This window comes from Schistocerca nitens, chromosome 2 (assembly GCF_023898315.1).
Source record: "Schistocerca nitens isolate TAMUIC-IGC-003100 chromosome 2, iqSchNite1.1, whole genome shotgun sequence".
NCBI lineage: Eukaryota > Metazoa > Arthropoda > Insecta > Orthoptera > Acrididae > Schistocerca > Schistocerca nitens.
Window position 1 is genome coordinate 642,118,730 of NC_064615.1, and position 20,923 is coordinate 642,139,652.

The 20,923-nt window shown below is 44.3% G+C and overlaps 1 protein-coding gene across 1 annotated transcript in view; it reads left to right on the plus strand.

Annotated features, from left to right (window-relative positions):
- Positions 1–656: 656 nt before the first annotated feature.
- The window catches only part of LOC126235225 (uncharacterized), a 112,904-nt gene continuing 92,637 nt past the window's right edge, over positions 657–20,923 (plus strand). Inside the window, exon 1 of the mRNA XM_049943955.1 lies at positions 657–860. Within this exon, the coding sequence (XP_049799912.1) occupies positions 657–860 (204 nt within the window). The remainder of the gene's footprint in view (positions 861–20,923) is intronic.

Here is a 20,923-nt window from a genome sequence, read left to right on the forward strand (position 1 = left end):
GAACAGTGGGCGGGGTGGGGGTGGGGGGGGGGGGGAATATGACTTTGGCACGAATTGTGCCCTCCGCCACACACCGCTTCGTGGCCAGCGGAGTATATATGTAGATGTAGATCCCTGTTCACACAGTTCGTATCATCCAGGAGTGGTTTTGTGAGCACGAAGATGAAGTGTCGCATCTCCCCTAGCACCAGTCGCCATATCCCAATATTATTGAGCCTTTGTGGTCTACGTTGGAGAGAAGGGAGCATGATCGCTATCCACCTCCATTATCGTTACTTGAACTTGCTACTTTTTTTGCAGGAAGAAGGATTTAAGATGCTCATGATAACCATACAGGACCTGTATTTATCCATTCCGAAACGACAGAAAGGTGTTTTGAATGCCAACGGCTTTCCGACAACATATTAGGCATTTGTATTTTAGTGTTTCCATATTTTGTCGTTGTAGTCCACGCGTCCCCCCACAGCCATACACTGGGAAGAGCTACAGCCCTTTCTTAACACAGTTCGTGAAGTTTGAAATTCCATGTCACTTAGCGTCTCCAGTTAGAATTCGATGAACACGTTTCTGCTGCTCTGACTGTACAAACCTGTGACGAAGTGCGCGGCTCTCCTGTGGACTTGCTGTGCCCGCAGGTGGTGTGCGATCGCGGTGGTATGTCCGGCTCCGTGCCCACGGGCGAGATGCCCGCCGCCCTGGTACGACAGCTGCGCATTGTCGCTCCCGCTCGCGGACCACCCAATCACCTCACCATCGGGCCGCTCTTCCACAACTTCTCCAGCCTGCTGTCGCTCGTCGTCACCAATTCCGGAGTGCCTGCTCTCGGCTCCAGGTCCTTCGTCGGACTCATCGCGCTCCAAGTAAGTGCAGTTAAAATAGACATTTATTGCCAATATTTTAAGGTACGAAGACTATTCAGTACGTTTAAGGTAAGAAGCACCCGTGGTTTAGCGGTAGATGTCTTTGACTAATAATCAAAACATCCTCGGTCCCGGGTTCCAACACTGCTACCGCTTAAATTCAGTATAAAAATCATCAAGTAATGGCGGCTGAAGGCTTCCGGCATAAGAAGTCACCCTCATTCGGCCAATAGCCTTGCCAAAGAGAGGGGAGGAGCAGACTGAGGTTCAGGGCAGTCTCTTGCCCTGAGGGTGGGAAACTGCCCCTGTAGGCGGAAGAATAAGCAATGATCAACGGCGTGAGTACGCAGAAGGCAATGGGAACCACTGCATTAAAGACATGTAACGTGTGTCCACAGGACATGCGGTCTGTAATTGGTCTCTCCATTGGCAAAAAGCTCCAGACTAGTCCGCCACTCGGATCTCAGAGAGATGACTGCCAACGGGAAGATGACCGTGAGAAAAAGATTGAATAACCAATGAAAGGATTACGTTCTACGAGTCGGGGCGTGGAATCTCGGAAGTTTGAACGTGGTAGGGAAGCTAGAAAATCTGAAAAGGGAAATGCCGAGCCGGCCGCGGTGGTCTAGCTGTTCTGGCGCTGCAGTTCGGAACCGCGGGACTGCTACGGTCGCAGGTTCGAATCCTGCCTCGGGCATGGGTGTGTGTGATGTCCTTAGGTTAGTTAGGTTTAAGTAGTTCTAAGTTCTAGGGGACTTATGACCTAAGATGTTGAGTCCCATAGTGCTCACAGCCATTTGAACCATTTTTTGGAAATGCCGAGGTTCGGTCTAGATACTGTGGAGGTCAGTGAAGTGAAATGGAAAGAAGACAAGGATTTCTGGTCAGATGAGTGTAGGGTAATATCACCAGCAGCAGAAAATGGCATATCGAGAGTAATATTCGTTATGAATAGGAAGGTAAGGCAGAGAGTGAGTTCTACTTTTACGTGGATACTCTGGAAATCGCACATGAGTGCTTGGCAGAGGGTACATCGAACCATCTTCACAATAATTCAGTATTATTCCACTATCGAACAGCGCGCGGATACAACCGAATGACTGCACCTTTCCGTGTGGGCTCCGATTTCCCTTATTTTATCAAAAATGTTTCAAATGGCTCTGAGCACTATGGGACTTAACTGCTGTGGTCATCAGTCCCCTAGAACTTAGAACTACTTAAACCTAACTAACCTAAGGACATCACACACATCCATGCCCGAGGCAGGATTTGAACCTGTGACCGTAGCAGTCGCGCGGTTCCAGACTGTAGCGCCTAGAACCGCTGGGCCACTGCGGCCGGTCGTGGGCTCATGACTGACTTCCTGAAATAATTTTTAGAGAATGCTTAGCACAATTTCGGATGATGATTTATGTATACCTCAGGAATTAAACATGTACTTTCGCCAAAATATCGAGGGTAAATAAGTCACCACCAACTATAATTGTATGAGTCGGGTACGTGTTTGAAATCAAACTCAAGTTTTCTTTGAACCTTTCAGTAATTGTATCAACTATCATCTGAATTGGGAGGTCAGTAAAAGGATCCAATTATTATTTTATTCTGGTTGCCAATACTATCTCACCGGAACTATGTACTTCAATTTCGCGACAAGTACTTCTAACAACAACAAACACGCCACCACCAACTGTATTTAGGCTATCCTTTGGGAACACTTATGTTCCTCGCAAAAATTTCGGCCTGAACGTATCTCCGGTTTTAGCCAGAGAGCGTTGTGCTCGTTCCCCTCAATACTGCGTCAGTGGCATCACTAGCAGAGATTGCAACGGCTTTCGGTCGGTCCCAAGTGATGTCATCAGTGACAACACAAAACTCGTCACAGTGCTTACCCACTTGGGTGAACATGCGGATGAGATCAGCTATATCATCCTCGCCCCATGTGCGGACAATAAATACAGTCTACTAAAAGAGCACTCCTCTGCTGACTTAACAGCTGCCCCGAGGGACAGTTAACCGTGTCACCCATAATGAAGGTTTAATGGACAGGTCTCCGTCGCAACTAAGAAGACGGTTAAGCACTCAATTCGATTTACACCCAGCCCCGGATGTACGATATTTCAGAACCGGGGCAAAAAACTTGGTAGTGCCCCCTCCCCTGCTCCCCCTCGAGCGTTTGTGATAAGACGACAAAATTTTATAAAAAATTCAAAAATATGTTCATTTCGTAGCGCACATCTTTCTGAAGAGTTTCATATATGAAACAAATATGTTCAAGGAAATGTAAGACATGTTATTTGGCCTTAAGTGTGCCAAAGAGCAGTGCCACGCCTCTTCACACAGCATTTTTCTACTGCACGCCGCTGTATTTCGCTCTGTGGAATTCAAACGTGTATATTTTTTATGGGAGTTATCAAACCGATACTCAGGACAGTGGGAATTAAAATGTCCTGTGATGCCTTTCCTGCTGCCAGTCGCCCGGTTTGACATCATACCCCCCCCCCCTTAAAAAAACTCACAATTAATACTGGGTGGGATCATTTGTGACCGGGAGAACAAGAACGTTTCAGAAAACTTGCGCTCGTTATTGCCCATTAGCTAATAACTTCCTCTTTTGTGAGACATCAAATTACATACAAGAAACATAAAAGCAGTAAAGACAAGAGCCAAGCAAGACAGTACAGTCCTTAGATCCCAGCATGCTGATTGTTGGGGGGAAGAGACCAAACTGAGAGGTCATCGGTCTCATCGGATTAGGGAAGGACGGGGATGGAAGTCGGCCGTGCCCTTTCAAAGGAACCATCCCGGCATTTGCTTGGAGCGATTTAGGGAAATCACAGAAAATCTAAATCGGAGATCAGAACAATTTGCAAAACGATTTAGAAAAGATATCTGAATGGTGCGAAATTGACAAATGACCCTAAATAATGAAAAATGTGAGATCATCCACATGAGTGCTAAAAGTAATCTGTTAAACTTCAGTTACACGATAAATCAGTCTAATATAAACGCCGTAAAATCAATTAAATACATAGAAATTACAGTTACGAACAATTTAAATTGGAAAGAACACACAGAGAATGTTGTGGGGAAGGCAAACCAGAGACTGCATATTACTGGCGGAACACTTAGAAAATGTAACGCGCTACTAAAGAGACAGCCTACACTACGCTTGTCCTCTTTTGGAGTACTGCTGCGCGGTCTGGGATCCTTATCACATAGGGCTAAGAGAGTACAACGAGAAAGTTCGAAGAAGAGCACCATGTTTTGTATTATCGCGAAATAGGGGAGAAAATATCACGGACATGATACAGGATTTAGGAGTTTGTCGTTGCGGCGTAATCTTCTCACGAAATTTCAGTCACCAACTTTCTCCTCCGAATGCGAAAACATGGGTTGACGCCACCTACATAGGGACAAGCGATCATCATAATAAAATAAGGCAAGTGGGAGCTCACGCGGAAAGATATAGGTGTTCGTTTTTTCCGCGCGCTATTCGAGGGTGGAATAATGGTGAATTATTGTGAAGTTGGTTCGATGAGCCCTCTGCCAGGCACTCAAGTGTGATTTGCAGAGTATCCATGCAGATTTAGGGTGCGTGGGATAGCCACAATAATGCTCCTGCTGTCATACGAAATCGCACCGCAGATCATAACTCCAGGTGTAGGTCCACTGTGTCTAGCACACAGACAGGTTGGTTGCAGCCTCTCAGTTGGCCATCACTGGCACTGAGGCAGAACCAACTTTCACCAGAAAAAACAACATACTTCCAGCAACCTCTCGCTTTATGACAACTTGGCTCCTTTTGAAAAAATATATAAAAAGCCTGGAGAACAATGAAGTCTCGATACTTGAGATACGAAATTTATTGACACTCTAAAAGATAGCTGAATGAAAGGAAGACTGCCAATTTTATTGGCATGCAAACCAAGATGAATTTGAACAAATTAAAGAATGAGAACCCTAATCAAGAAATAATTTGATTTCGAAATTTGAGGAAGAGAGAACGGCTTTGTGACCACAGCATTTGATTACTTACCGAAATGGGCTATTTCTTTTAATAAATATCAAGCATTTGATTGAATGACGCTGTCTGAAACCTCAGACTGGGTGGTGATTGAAAACACTATTATATACATGACTAAAATGGTGTGAAGATTTCAGCCTACAATAATTGTTTTCAGGAACATATATCTGAAGAGAATTTTAGAAACTAAGTGTGACTCGGAAGAATGGAAGTTTAAACACCGCATGGAAGAAAGGTGGATTTACATAAGGAAACCGAAAATCCTGAACACAAATGCTAACTGCTAAAATTATGCGGGTATTTGTATTGTATCCCCGGCACACAACGCCACTATGGAAAGAATATTTTGCCGATGTCGGCCCAGTGGGCTGATGAAAGAAATAGACTGCCGCCAGGGCCTGTGGAAACAGTCTTACTGTGCCAGTTTAACAACAGGCTCACTTGCTTGGAGTTCCACAAATACGAAAACGAAAAAAAGACTTGCTGAAAAAGGTGAAATCTTCCGAAAAATGTGGCTTACCAACTACTTCTGCGGCAAAAAGTTCCATGTAATTGTGCTCTAAATGAAAATTAATTATATTAAATAATTTTTTACTTCATTTCTACACCCTCATCTCACAGTTTCTCTACAAGGTCCCAGCTTGCAGCGGTCTTACTGATCGCTAGAACAGTTAACGTTACCTATAAGCAACAATTACGTATGACGCACAGCAACAGGGACACGAAAATAAAACACGCGTTGCACAAGGTAACCAAACGTCACCAAGAGTGCATGTTCCCCGTGATTGAAACTTTCTGTTGTTGTGTGTTTGCTATGATTAATGAGCTGGAGAAAGTGAGTTGTAATTTGGAAACAAATTTCCAGACATGTTCATATAACAATTTCTTCGTCTACGTGTGAGGAATGTGTCATGCAATTTGTGCAGTACATTTTTGTTACAACCTGTGTAGTTTCGTTGGTTGATATAATAACCACGCTGCAAACTTTGTATGCCGAACGGCGAAACAGTCTGACAACTAGAATACTCACCCAGCCTGACAGCTATCCGTTTGAATTACGGTTAGTGATAATTTAGCTCATGCGATGCATGTTCGCGAACATGGTTTTCATTCGCGTCACTGATTTTGAACTTAAACATAGTGTATCTTTACAGTTTGTCTGTCTACCATGTTTTAACCATTTTGTAAGGTTTTTATGCATGCTTTAATGTTTAACCCATTTATATAAGCCAGTGTTCTCATTCTCCCTCGTCGCACGTGGCAATGCTTTGTTTCCTGCTTTCACCACCAACAGTACGCACGACTTATTTTACTGTGTGCCACAGAACTACGGAGTGTGTCGCGAAATGCATTGTTCTAAGCTCCATAAGTTTATGATACCGGCATCCGGCATTTTACGTTTTAATGTGGATTGTAGTGTTTTATAACCAAAGTTGATAGTGCATGGGACTACGGTACCACTGCATGTGCTCGACTAAATACATTAGGAACAGCCGGACGATGAATGGAGGGGTGGGGGGGGGGGAAGGAATTGGTTATTGTTTAAAACATTTTTAAATTTATTGGGCCACAAAATTATGTTTAATACAAATGCAAGGAATCACTATTTCATTAGAAAGAACATAAAACAAAACCATTAAAACTTACAAGATAGATAACAGATTTGAGTGCTCTTCCAAGATTCGTTTAAATTTTATCCAAATATCCCAATAACCGGTTTAAGATTCTTTAGTTAAGGAAAAATAAATACAATACAATAGTAAATTTTACAAATGGTAAAAGCTAAAAATACCAAACGTAAGGGGCAGAATACGGACGGAAGTGGTGCAAGTAAGATGTGATCACTAACTTGCCTGTCAAGGCTCCCAGCCACCACGTCTAGCAAAACGGCCATGCGCGAGGTTCACCCATACTGCGCAGCCACATCCCAATGGGGGACCAGATTATAACTGACTTACATAACACAAAATGGTTCAAATGGCTCTGAGCACTATGGGACCTAACATCTCAGGTCATCAGTCCCCTAGAACTCAGAACTACTTAAACTTAACTAACGTAAGGACATCACACACATCCATGCCCGAGGCAGGTTTCGAACCCGCGACCGTAGCGGTCGCGCGGTTCCAGACTGAAGCGCCTAGAACCGCTCGGCCACCAGCGGCCGGCTTACATAACACACCAAAAATCTAAGACAAGTGAGTGAACACGTATTACAATCCTCTTTTTAACGTAATTAAAAAAAGAGGGGTACCTCGAGAGAGGCTGTATCTTTTAACAGTTCAAACATGAAATATCAGAAAGGAGGCTCAAATGACCAAACATCCTTAGGTACACTAGTCTGAACATAAATGTAGAGCTCAATCAACATGTGAACACGATAAAACAAACGTTTGGCAATAGAAACCAAAAGAGAAAACTTTTTTCCAACCCAAAGGGAAGCGGAGGGTAGCGACACTAGATCGACATGAACACGCCAGAGACGCACTAAATAAGCAAAATAAGCAATACGGTTATTTGTCGAAACAAAGAAGAAAGTGGTGCACCACAATAGGTCAAAAGGCAGGCTGCCGAATAATGTTCCAAAACCTGTGTGCTACACACTCAAGTGCCCAGATCTGAGAAAAACCAGTAACGCAAGAGGATAATTACGGCGCCCACCCAGTCTTAGTAAGTCCAAGAACAGCAAGGCTTCGTCCTCCGAACAAACCAGCGCCAACAGTGACATTTGGGAAACAGCAGATGCCACAGGCCACACATCTTCTGGTCGCGGCACGTCTTCGGTGCAGGAACGTCCTCCCTCGCATGTTTAACTGTTTCTCCTTACTCGCCCAGCGAGCTCCAGAGTCCTTTCGTACCGAGTACTTCGTAGCCAAAACAGACCACCAGCGATCTGTTCCAACGGCAACCACCAGAAAAAAAATCTCTCTGCTCGTTGCCCCAGATGATCTGCCTAAGCAAATCACATATACCCTCACATCGCAGCACCACAGACGCGCTCGCAAGTCAGGTGCGAAGTATCGACCTTGTAGCATGGCTCAGCCTCTCCCACCCCCCAATAAACTCTACCTCCAGGATGAGACTGGCCAACAAGCTTTATTCAGCTGGGGCTAGCACTTTTTACTGAAATGCAGCCCAGCAAGCCTAAGTTTCTTGATGTCACACTTTCCCGTACCCGCCCTCCAAAGTTGTTTTATCTGGAAGCAAATCCACAATGTTCCACAAGTTAACAAGCTGGGAATTAACTGGGTGGGCAGAAAGCAAGAAGTGGGGAAATTATTGTTTTCCAAATGCAAATAGAGCACCAGATAATTATTATCAACTCAGGATCTGTCTCTTGTTCCTGCTCTAAGTTCGTAAACAAAGCCAGTACCTCAGAAAGAACAACTCTCACGATTTCCAGCTCATCAGAGGGTCTAGTGAAATCTTCCGCCCCTTGCTTCTCAAATATGCAGCTGAATTCATTAGCCATAACATTCTCACTACCCCAATATGCCCACCAAGAATTTAAAAGCCAATAGGTGCACTGTCGAGTGAGCAATACCGATTGTCTTACATGGGCGAGCCAGAACCCGTGTAAGGGACAGTTCCAATCTGTGAAAGACTCAGTAGCTGCATTTCATTCCTCCACCAGTGGTATCTGGTGAAATGCTTGATTTAGATCAAGTACCGTGAAGTACTGGGTACCAGTGAACCAGGTAAAGCAATGGTAAAGGCCAGGAAGAGGGGCAGATTCAAGAACTATCTTCCAATTCAAGACACGATACTCCACCATAGGAAGGAAACCATCCCCATCTGCCTTTTTGACCAAAAAGATGGGCGGTGCATAGAGGGAAGTCGAAGGATGAGTCACACCGTTTGCTAACATTGTCAACTTCCTGTTTTAACAGTTTCACCTTAGGCAGTGACAGTGTATAAGGAGACTGCCTTATGGGCTCTCGCTCCAAATAATTGAATTCAGTACTCTATTTCATTCGTCATACAGGGAAGAAGATGCAACACCTGTTGTGCCTCTTCATTAGCTAAGACTCAACTCAAACTCACAAATTCAGAACACCTGGACGATGAGTATGCTTGCAGAACAAAATCTTTAAAGAGGTGTGAAACCCGAAATAAGACGCTCTTAACATAATCCAACACCAACCAAGATTTTCCTATACAATCGCACCCTAACAGGAGGTTGTTACACAATCCCTTCTCCACAGTGACGTGAACAGCCCATGAAAATTACCCATACGGCAATACACATGCAGTGTGCCTACGGAACCCAATTGTTGCCCATTAACTGCCGTACAGCTCCCTACAGTGGACTATACCTTGGGTAGATTACGTCGACACCTGGAATACCACCGGTATTCCAACAATGACACAATACTTCCAGAGTCGAGCAAGGCATACACTGGCTCATGGTTGGGGTAAGTGCAAGCGAAAGGCAAAGAAGAACCTTTAACACCTGCCACCTTGTGACAAGCTCACGGAAAAGTATGTGAAGCTGAGTGCCACCTTTACCCTCACGTCAGGCTGTTCGAAGGCTACCCTTGGGAAAGCCGCCAGTTCCGAATAAAATGCCTGGGTTCACTGCAATGATAGCAAAGCCTATGAGCCCGCATCTCGTGGTCGTGCGGTAGCGTTCTCGCTTCCCACGCCCGGGTTCCCGGGTTCGATTCCCGGCGGGGTCAGGGATTTTCTCTGCCTCGTGATGGCTGGGTGTTGTGTGCTGTCCTTAGGTTAGTTAGGTTTAAGTAGTTCTAAGTTCTAGGGGACTTATGACCACAGCAGTTGAGTCCCATAGTGCTCAGAGCCATTTGAACCATTTTGAACCAAAGCCTATGCATCCTCTTGCCCTTGCCCGAGTTGCTCGGTTTAGCGTTATCTACACGCGCCACCTGCTTATCAGAGCTGTGCTTTGCCTCCGCTTGAGAAACCCCAATGATATTAGTAACCAAAAGATCTAGGTCTAAGCTGGTTACTGGTTCTTTTAAAAACAAAATGAGAGAACGATCCTCAATTCCCTGTACAATAACACTGACTACCTGTGTCTCAGATAATTTCACATTGAAAGCGACCACGGTGGCACACACTCCAGTTATTTACTTAGACATTCCCAGTATGCTGAATGCGAAAAGCATGCTGATGAACTACAGGGTGCCCGAAAAGTCTTTCCCTGATTACATAAATTGATAACTCAGGCTAGAAGTAAGATACAAATATGAAACTGGTGTCTAATTGTTTCATCTACATCTACATCCATACTCCGCAAGCCACCTGACGGTGTGTGGCGGAGGGTATCTTGAGTACCTCTATCGGTTCTCCCTTCTATTCCAGTCTCGTATTGTTCGTGGAAAGAAGGATTGTCGGTATGCCTCTGTGTGGGCTCTAATCTCTGATTTTATCCTCATGGTCTCTTCGCGAGATATACGTAGGAGGGAGCAATATACTGCTTGACTCCTCGGTGAAGGTATGTTCTCGAAACTTCAACAAAAGCCCGTACCGAGCTACTGAGCGTTTCTCCTGCAGAGTCTTCCACTGGAGTTTATCTATCATCTCCGTAACGCTTTCGCGAATACTAAATGATCCTGTAACGAAGCTCGCTGCTCTCTGTTGGATCTTCTCTACCTCTACTATCAACCCTATCTGGTACGGATCCCACACTGCTGAACAGAATTCAAGCAGTGGGCGAACAAGCGTACTGTAACCTACTTCCTTTGTTTTCGGATTGCATTTCCTTAGGATTCTTCCAATGAATCTCAGTCTGGCATCTGCTTTACCGACGATCAACTTTATATGATTATTCCATTTTAAATCACTCCTAATGCGTACTCCCAGATAATTTATGGAATTAACTGCTTCCAGTTGCTGACTTGCTATTTTGTAGCTAAATGATAAGGGATCTATCTTTCTATGTATTCGCAGCACATTACACTTGTCTACATTAAGATTCAATTGCCATTCCCTGCACCATGCGTCAATTCGCTGCAGATCCTCCCGCATTTCAGTACAATTTTCCATTGTAACAACCTCTCGATATACCGCAGCATCATCCGCAAAAGGCCTCAGTGAACTTCCGATGTCATCCACAAGGTAATTTATGTACATTGTGAATAGCAACGGTCCTACGACACTCCCCTGCGGCACACCTGAAATCACTCTTACTTCGGAAGACTTCTCTCCATAGAGAATGACATGCTGCGTTCTGTTATCTAGGAACTCTCAAAATATCAAAATTTTTTTCACACATCGGTAAACTTCCACATGAGCACCCTTGGTAGCACGTAGCACATCTAGGCGATATTCAATTTCCGTCCACACATTAGCCAACATCACTTCAGGGATCGATTCAACGACTGTTGTTATCCGTTACCGCAGGGTTTCAAGATCAGGTACACGTGTTCGGTAGACCTCGTCCTTGACATAACCCCATAAAAATAAGTCTAATGGGGTTATGTCAGGAGAGCGTGGAGGCCAAACCGTTGGCCCATCATGACCAATCCATCGCCCAGGAAAGGTCATATCGAGATAGGCACGGACGTCCAAACCCCAATGAGGTGGTGCACCGTCTAGCTGAAACAAGACATCGGGGTGATACTGAAGCAGCTGAGGAAGAGCATACACTTGCAACATGTCCAGATACACTGCAGATGTGATGGTAGCCTCAGCGAAGAAGAATGGCCCGATAATCGATCGTGCAATAGCGCTCACCAAACATTCACCTTTGGACTGCCTCTGGTGCACTCCATGACCTCGCCAGGGGGTTGTGAGCCCCAAATGCGCACATTATGGCGATTCGTCGGAAAAGGCAATTCGTCTGAGATAAACATCATCGTCCTCAATACGTGACAGCATTTCGACCGCAAAGTCATATCGACGTGTACTGTCATTGGGTAACAAGGCCTGAACGATTTGCACTTTGTATGCACGAAATAATAAACGTTTGTGTAAAATGTCATGGAGAGAGCTTTTTGGCATCTGTAATTCACGTGAGGACCTGCGCACGGATTTCTTCGGACTTCGCAGAAAAGATTGTCTTACAGCTTCCACCCCGTCTGCTGAGGTTCTTGGCCGGCCAGACCTCGGAAGGTCAGAAACCGATTCTGTGTTCTTGAACTTCTCATACCAGGCTTTAATGCTCTTGACATCAGGTGGATTCCTTCCAAATGTTGTCTGGAAGTGTCTCTGCACTGTCGTTGGTGATCGTGTCTCATGGTACCGCAGGACACACTGTGCCTTCTCCTGGTTGGTTAACATGGCTTCTTGGGTACTGCACCTCATCCAGCACTTACGTACTGCGAACCTGAAACAGAAAAAAACTTTGATAGTTGTAAACAATTCGACACAAGTCTCATATTTGTATCTTACTTCTAGCCTGAGTTATCAATTTATGTAATCAGGGAAAGTCTTTTCGGACACCCTGTATAATAAAGCACTCCGAACTCTTTCGGAAAGCCGTTCTCTTAAAATGCATGCATGCAACTCTCATATGCCACCCTGACTAACTAAGACAGTCACGTAGCGAAACTTTTCACAAAGGGGGATATCACCTCAAAAGCTTCCTCCCAAAGAATATTAAAAACACTGATCTGCCTTTCCAGGTCGACTGAAAACAACAGATACTTTACTAACAAGGAACAGCATCAACTGCTAAATAATCTATTTGTTTTGCACTGAAAAGGGCGAAATAACCAGAGTGACACCCCATTCACGCTCCTGAAACACCTTATTGGAATTTTCCATTTTAACACCGCCCTCAGCTCTCTGCAAGGCCATTATCCCAACAAGTAAATCGCAAACCCTGCCCAGGATCAGCCGTTACCAAACTTAAATCCTTAGTATGAGTACTTAAGTTAGTAATCTGCTCCTGAAGCCTATAGATTTGGAACCAAGAAGGGGAAGTGACCACTGAAATATCTATATTCTTGCCCAAGTCGCTGAAAGAGGCTAAACAGTATCCCAACATGGCACTTACCTCCCCGATATGCTCTGGCATATTTTGCACTGGGAGCCCAAGAACGCCATGAACATACATCCAGTACATCACTGTCTTCGAATTGGCAACAAATCTTTACCTCGTTCCTGAGCTGCTCCTTGTCCAGTACACCCAGCCCAATCATCTGGGGTATTTCCATGTCCGTCAGAAAACCTGCAAACAACCAGTAGTCTCTGAACTGACGGCAGAATTAACCAAAATCTAAAAATTACAAATATAGAAACAAACAATGCTCAGAAGACCAGAAATCCCATAAAGTAAACAACAAAACCACACTCGTACTACCAGAATGGTACCAGTGCATCTTTTCAACTTCAGATGTTTGGAATGGTGAAACCATTGGTGGGAGGGGGGAATTGAGCATTTTTTTGTTTTAAACCTTTTTAAATTTACTGGGCGACAAAATTCTTATTAAAAATGAAAATTGAGCACCACATAATTACTGCGAATTAAAGTGACTTCAACAGAGGAATTAGTATTTCAAAAGAAAGAACATAAAACAGAACCATTAAAACTTAAGAAGATAGGGAACATTTGAATGATCTTTCAATGTCCATTTAAGTTTGAGCCGGCCGCGGTGGTCTTGCGGTTCTAGGCGCTGCAGTCCGGAACCGTGGGACTGCTACGGTCGCAGGTTCGAATCCTGCCTCGGGCATGGATGTGTGTGATGTCCTTAGGTTAGTTAGGTTTAAGTAGTTCTAAGTTCTAGGGGACTGATGACCTAAGATGTTAAGTCCCATAGTGCTCCGAGCCATTTGAACCATTTTTTAAGTTTGATCCAAATGTCCTAATAAACAGGTTTAAGAATCACACAATACTAAACTTTACGAACAGTAAAAGATTAAAATTCTAAACATAATGGGCGGTATACAGACAGAAGTGATGCCTGTAAGACCTGACCACCAACAGCGTGTCCTAAGACCAGTCAAGGATCCCAGCCGCCACCTCTACCAAAACAGCCATGCGCTAGTCCACCCAGGCCGTGCAACTGCATGCCAAGGCTGGCGGGAGGAACAAGATTATAAATGACTTCTATAACACACCAAAACTCTAAGACAAGTGAGGAAACGTCTATTACAATCCCCGTTTTCAACGAAATTAAAAAAAGAGGGGTCCCTCGAGACAGGTTGTAACTTAACAGATTCAACATATCAAAAGGCGGCTCTAATCGCCAAACATCCTTCAAAAAAATTTAAAGTATGTACACTAGCCTGAACATAACATATAAAGCCCAACAACAGGTGAACACGATAAAACAGAAACGTTTGGCAATAGAAGCCAAAAGCAAAAACTGTTCCATCCAAGAGTGAAGCAGAGTGTAGCATCGCTAGATCGACATGAGCACAGGCAAAGGCGCACTAAGTAAGTAATACGGTTTTGTGTCGAAATAAAGAAGCATGTGATTCACCACAGAGAAAAAATAATTCAGGCTGCCGAATAATGTTCCATAAACTGTGCTACACACTCCAGTGCCTAGACCTGAGGAAAACCACCAAGGCACGAGGCACTCACCCTGTCTTAATAAATCCAGGAGCAGCAAGGCTTCTCGATCCTGATAAAACAGCATCAACAGCGAGATCTGGAAAACAGAGGTTGCCATACACCGCATGTCTTCTGGTCACGGCGTGTCTCTGATGCGGGAACGTCCTCCTTGCCGTGTTTACGCTGTTTCTCATTACTCGCCCAGCCATCTCCGAAATCCTTTCGTACTGAGCGCCTCGTAACTAAAACAAACCGCCAGCGACCTCTTTAAAGGGCGAGCACCAGAAAAAAATCTCTGCCCGCTACAACAGCCCACTCTAAGCAAACCACAGAGAGTCTCACATTGCAGCACCACAGACGTACTTGTGACAAGGAACAGCAAATCTTGGTGCCGATCGGGTACTCTTGGCAGCTCTTAGCGATTCCAGGTGGTAGCCAGCGAAAGCTTACCGTTGTTATGTGTGCACTGTTCGCGTGTTTTGGTTATAGTGCGTTTGTTAACGTTAATGCTGCTCTAATTTGAAAAATGTAAAAACATATTTGCAGTTTGTGCTCCGCAACGTGTGGCCGTAATAAAAGTCTACATCGCCAAATTGTCCAGCATTTAACCAGAATAATCAAAATTTCCGTAAAAATTAACCTTCCTACGACAAGGCGGTGTCGGTGATTTGTAAAAACCATTGTAAAAACCAAAATAAACAACAACTATTCGCCTTCGTTTTCACGATCACGCCGAACTCAACAGTTTAACTTACTGGCCGCTTGGCTCGCTGCTGGCGCAGTAAGCAACAAAATCGTGGCAAGTGTCGCGACTGTTATGTTACAGGGTGTTTCAAAAATGACCGGTATATTTGAAACGGCAATACAAACTAAACGAGCAGCGATAGAAATACACCGTTTGTTGCAATATGCTTGGGACAACAGTACATTTTCAGGCAGACAAACTTTCGAAATTACAGTAGTTACAATTGTCAACAACAGATGGCGCTGCGGTCTGGGAAACTCTATAGTACGATATTTTCCACATATCCACCATGCGTAGCAATAATATGGCGTAGTTTCTGAATGAAATTACCCGAAACCTTTGACAACGTGTCTGGCGGAATGGCTTCACATGCAGATGAGATGTACTGCTTCAGCTGTTCAATTGTTTCCGGATTCTGGCGGTACACCTGGTCTTTCAAGTGTCCCCACAGAAAGAAGTCACAGGGGTTCATGTCTGGCGAATAGGGAGGCCAATCCACGCCGCCTCCTGTATGTTTCGGATAGCCCAAAGCAATCACACGATCATCGAAATATTCATTCAGGAAATTAAAGACGTCGGCCGTGCGATGTGGCCGGGCACCATCTTGCATAAACCACGAGGTGTTCGCAGTGTCGTCTAAGGCAGTTTGTACCGCCACAAATTCACGAAGAATGTCCAGATAGCGTGATGCAGTAATCGTTTCGGATCTGAAAAATGGGCCAATGATTCCTTTGGAAGAAATGGCGGCCCAGACCAGTACTTTTTGAGGATGCAGGGACGATGGGACTGCAACATGGGGCTTTTCGGTTCCCCATATGCGCCAGTTCTGTTTATTGACGAAGCCGTCCAGGTAAAAATAAGCTTCGTCAGTAAACCAAACGCTGCCCACATGCATATCGCCGTCATCAATCCTGTGCACTATATTGTTAGCGAATGTCTCTCGTGCAGCAATGGTAGCGGCGCTGAGGGGTTGCCGCGTTTGAATTTTGTATGGATAGAGGTGTAAACTCTGGCGCATGAGACGATACGTGGACGTTGGCGTCATTTGGACCGCAGCTGCAACACGGCGAACGGAAACCCGAGGCCGCTGTTGGATCACCTGCTGCACTAGCTGCGCGTTGCCCTCTGTGGTTGCCGTACGCGGTCGCCCTACCTTTCCAGCACGTTCATCCGTCACGTTCCCAGTCCGTTGAAATTTTTCAAACAGATCCTTTATTGTATCGCTTTTCGGTCCTTTGGTTACATTAAACCTCCGTTGAAAACTTCGTCTTGTTGCAACAACACTGTGTTCTAGGCGGTGGAATTCCAACACCAGAAAAATCCTCTGTTCTAAGGAATAAACCATGTTGTCCACAGCACACTTGCACGTTGTGAACAGCACACGCTTACAGCAGAAAGACGACGTACAGAATGGCGCACCCACAGACTGCGTTGTCTTCTATATCTTTCACATCACTTGCAGCGCCATCTGTTGTTGAAAATTGTAACTACTGTAATTTCGAAAGTTTGTCCGCCTGAAAATGTACTGTTGTCCCAAGCATATTGCAACAAACGGTGTATTTCTATCGCTGCTCGTTTAGTTTTTATTGCCGTTTCAAATATACCGGTCATTTTTGAAACACCCTGTATAATGTGGTACAAGTCACCACGCTGCAACGGCAGGCAACTGTCAGTTCTGCTTGGCAGTAATTTGGCCAATGATAAGAATCTGGAACTTTGTGGCAACGAAGTAAGGGCAATGAGGTGCCGTATATACACTATGTCATTAAAAGTATCCGGATACCTGGCTGAAAAAGACTTAGAAGTTCGTAGAGCCGTCCATCGGTAATGCTGGAATTCAGTATGGTGTTGGACCACCCTTAGCCTTGATGACAGATTCCACTCTCGCAGGCATACGTTCAATCAGGTGCTGGAAGCTTTCTTGGCGAACTGAAGCACATTCTTCACGGAGTGCTGAACTGAGGAAAGGTATCGATGTCGGTCGGTGAGGCGTGACATGAAGTCGGCGTTCCAAAACATCCCAAAGGTGTTCTGTAGTATTCAGCTCAGGAATCTGTGTAGGCCAGTCCATTACAGGGATGTCATTGTCGTGTTAACACCCCGCTACAGGCCGTGCATATGAACAGATACTCGATCGAGTTGAAAGATGCAATCGCCATCCCAGAATTGCACTTCAACAGTGGGAAGCAAGAAGGTGCTTAAAACACCAATGTAGGCCTGTGCTGTGATAGTGCCACGCTGAACAACAAGCGTGGCAAGCCGCCGACATGAAAAACACGACCACACTATAACACCACCGCCTCTGAATTCTACTGTTGGCACTGTACACGCTGGCAGATGACGTTCACCGGGCATTCGCCATACTCACACCCTGCCATCTGATCGCCACATTGTGTAACATGATACGTCACTCCACACAACGTTTTTCCACTGTTCAATCGTTCAATGTTTACGCTCCTTACACCAAACTAGGCGTTGTTTGGCATTTACAGGCGTGATGTGTGGCTTATTAGCGACCGCTCGACCATGAAATCCAAGCTTTCTCATGTTTTGTCATAGTACTTGCTGTGGATCCTGATGCAGTTTGGAATTCTTATGCGATTACACATTACGGCCCTCTTCAACTGTCGGTGGTCTCTGTCAGTTTACAGACGAGGTCGGCCTGTACGCTTTTGTGCTGGACATGTCCCTTCGCGTTTCCACTTCACTGTCACATCGGAAACAGTGAGCCTAGGGATGTTTAGGAGTGTGGAAATCTCGCGTACAGACGTATGACACAAGTGACCATGTTCGAAGTCCGTGAGTTCCGCAGAGCCGCCCCATTCTGCTCTGTGGCGACGTCTAATGTACTACTGAGGTCGCTGATATGGAGTGGGTGGCAGCACAATGCAACTAATACGAAAAACGTGTGTTTTGGGGGATGTCCGGATACTTTTGATCACGTAGTGTAGCTACCGTTCATGGCCTCAGTAGGTTTTATTTCAGTTTTGTCCTGCGCAGACCTATTATACGTAATAAGTGTAAACTGTGACGATTAGTATTAAAGTCTTACATTACAAATTTGATGGCCCCAAAAATCGTGACAGATAGCATCTGTTTGCGCTAAGTTACTAAAATAAAATTTTATTAGGCGCTACCTTAACATATTATATGGGTAGTAAAATAATGCATTTAAAAGTTCGTATGATTACGTGCTGTTGAATAACAACCACACAGTTCCAAAAGCGCATGTCGAGATGTAGGCCACACAGTAAAAGGGCATATTGGGAGGCAGTTTCTTAGCCAGTATTGTGCAGTATTTCCTTGTGAAGCAATGGTTCAGTTCATGAATCTTAGTTCGGTCAGATTCTGAGGAGAAATGGAGTTAGTGTTATTACATGAGACTACAAAAAAAACTCTCAGTGAATTCACTTTGGCGTTTGGGTTTCCTGAAATGGTTCACTAACTACTCCCGCTAAGATCGGAGTCATTTCCGCGAGGTATACAAGCTTGTGCGGAAATCTGTCTGTTCTGAAGGTAACGGTGCCCAAATACCTCTTGGTATTGAAGAAAAACTGTTTGTATACTTGAAGTAAGCTTAATGTAAATTTCTTACGAAAATAAGTTAAATGTAAATCATATACAGGGTGTCTCTCCTAAGAGTGGTCAGGCGCATTTTCTTTGGTGTGTCGGCAGGTATCTGCAATTTCGTTTTTGCAGTGTGTAACTGGAGTCAGCCTAAATAAATCCCACTCTCACGTCTTTCATGCGACGCCCGGCATCGATGGAAAACAGGTTTGTATCCCATTACAAACAAAATGGTCTTTAAAGTGGCATTTTACTTGCGCGTTCGACAGAGCAGTCTCAGATTAGTGTAGTGCGATATTAGTTTTATCGATACTTAATACAGTAAAACACGAAGAATAACCAGTATTCCTGCAGCTACAGCACGCCCTGGTCCGCGCTGACTATTGCCGCCATGCAGAAGCTCTGCTCATTCGCTGCTGGAATTCTAATTATACTTCGTGTTTTACTGCCCTTGTTGATACATATCGATAAAAAATATCGCACTAGACTAATCTGGAACTACTGTTGCGAGTGGGTACGTAAAATACCGATTTAAAAATCATTTTGTTTGTAATGGGAAACAAAGCGAAGCTTTCCGTCGATGTTGGGCGTCGTATGAAAGACGTGATAAACAGCATTTGTTTGGGATGACAGTAGCAAAAGAGATACTCTGTATATAGCTTGAAGGGTAATTATGAAAACTGTTGACAATGTCTATGAACTGACTGTAAGATCGAGCAGGTGATCTTGAATGCGTGTTGTGGCGTCTCTTCATGAACTGCTTCGTAATTTAGGAAAGATTCTCGTTTTTTTCAAAGTAATGCCACGTATGTAATGGAAATAACAGGATTCTACAGAGTTATGATTTATGTAAAGCGTCATATTTTGTCTAAGAGTAAGCATACAGTAAGGAGCTAGCGCTCCTGGTTTGTTTCATGTTTCAGTATATTATTAGGGACCGATGACCATCGCAGTCTGGTCCCTTTAAATCCCACAAACCAACCATCAGTATATTATTCAAAACAAAGACTCGTTTGTTCTATTCCATTCTCTTCTGTTTGTCTTTATGTTTGCCGGTGCGATTGCTGCCTTTGTTCTGATGAATGTAGGTATCTGCATTTATTTGAAATAATAACTACTGAAAAGAGTCTTTCAGCTTTCTTTACATCATTTCCTATGCTTTACTGTTCCGAAACATTAAAGTTAAATGTGGCCACTGCAATTGTACTAGTGGAAGCTAGTGTCGTTTGCGTAACGCCATTAACTTATTTTCGTTCTCAATAGGAATTACTTGTATCTATCATTCAACAGAACCTGCGCATAGTTTATTTGCTTTCGAGGTACGGTACTTCATTGGGTTATGCGGTGTAGGTAATTTTATAGCAGATATATATTTGAAACACAACCATACAAGCCGAAGCTATTCAGTAACTTTGGCTTGACCAGAAATCAGTATGTTTTTTTCTTCAGAAAGAAAATAATCTGATCCAATTATGAGTAAAAAGGAAAGTATTACACGCAGTCCTTGTTAATAAATCTACACTAAATTCAGAGATATTACTTAACTTATATACTCATTTCTCTCAATTGTGCCGAATTTATAGCTGATCCTCTTGAAATATTACTGCTACCTATAAAAGAAAGATTTATTGATTCACTAATAACTTCTATGGACCTATTAAAATGTCAAGGATGCACTACTGTCTCCTCCAGAGTAATAAGGAATTGTAGGGTCGTAAGTGTTTCGAATTCTTGAATTGAGTTAGTCTAACTTATTGGAAGAGATGCTTCAGCCTGTAAAACTATGCGATGTGCACTCAGTGACCTCTGCCTCGAGCACTGTGTGGTGCAGGCGGAAGCAGGCGCGCTGGTGTGCTGTCCTACCCTGCGCCTCAAATTGCGATGTCGTTCACTGAGGTGAAGAAAGTCATTGGGTCTCATCGGATTAGGGAAGGACGGGGAAGGAAGTCGGCCGTGCGCTTTCAAAGGAACCATCCCTGCATTTCCCTGGAGCGATTTAGGGAAATCACGGAAAACCTAAATCAGGATGGTCGGACGCGGGATTGAACCGTCATCCTCCAGAATACGAGTCCAGTGTGCTAACCACTGCGCCACCTCGCTCGGTGACAAAAGTAATGGGACAGCGAACGCATATACACAGACGGCGGTATTATCTCGTACACAATATGTAAGAGAGTTGTTTATTGGTTGAGTTGTCACCTGTACTCAGATGATTTGTGTGCAAATGTTTCCGAAGTGACTGAGGCCGCACGACTGGAATTAAT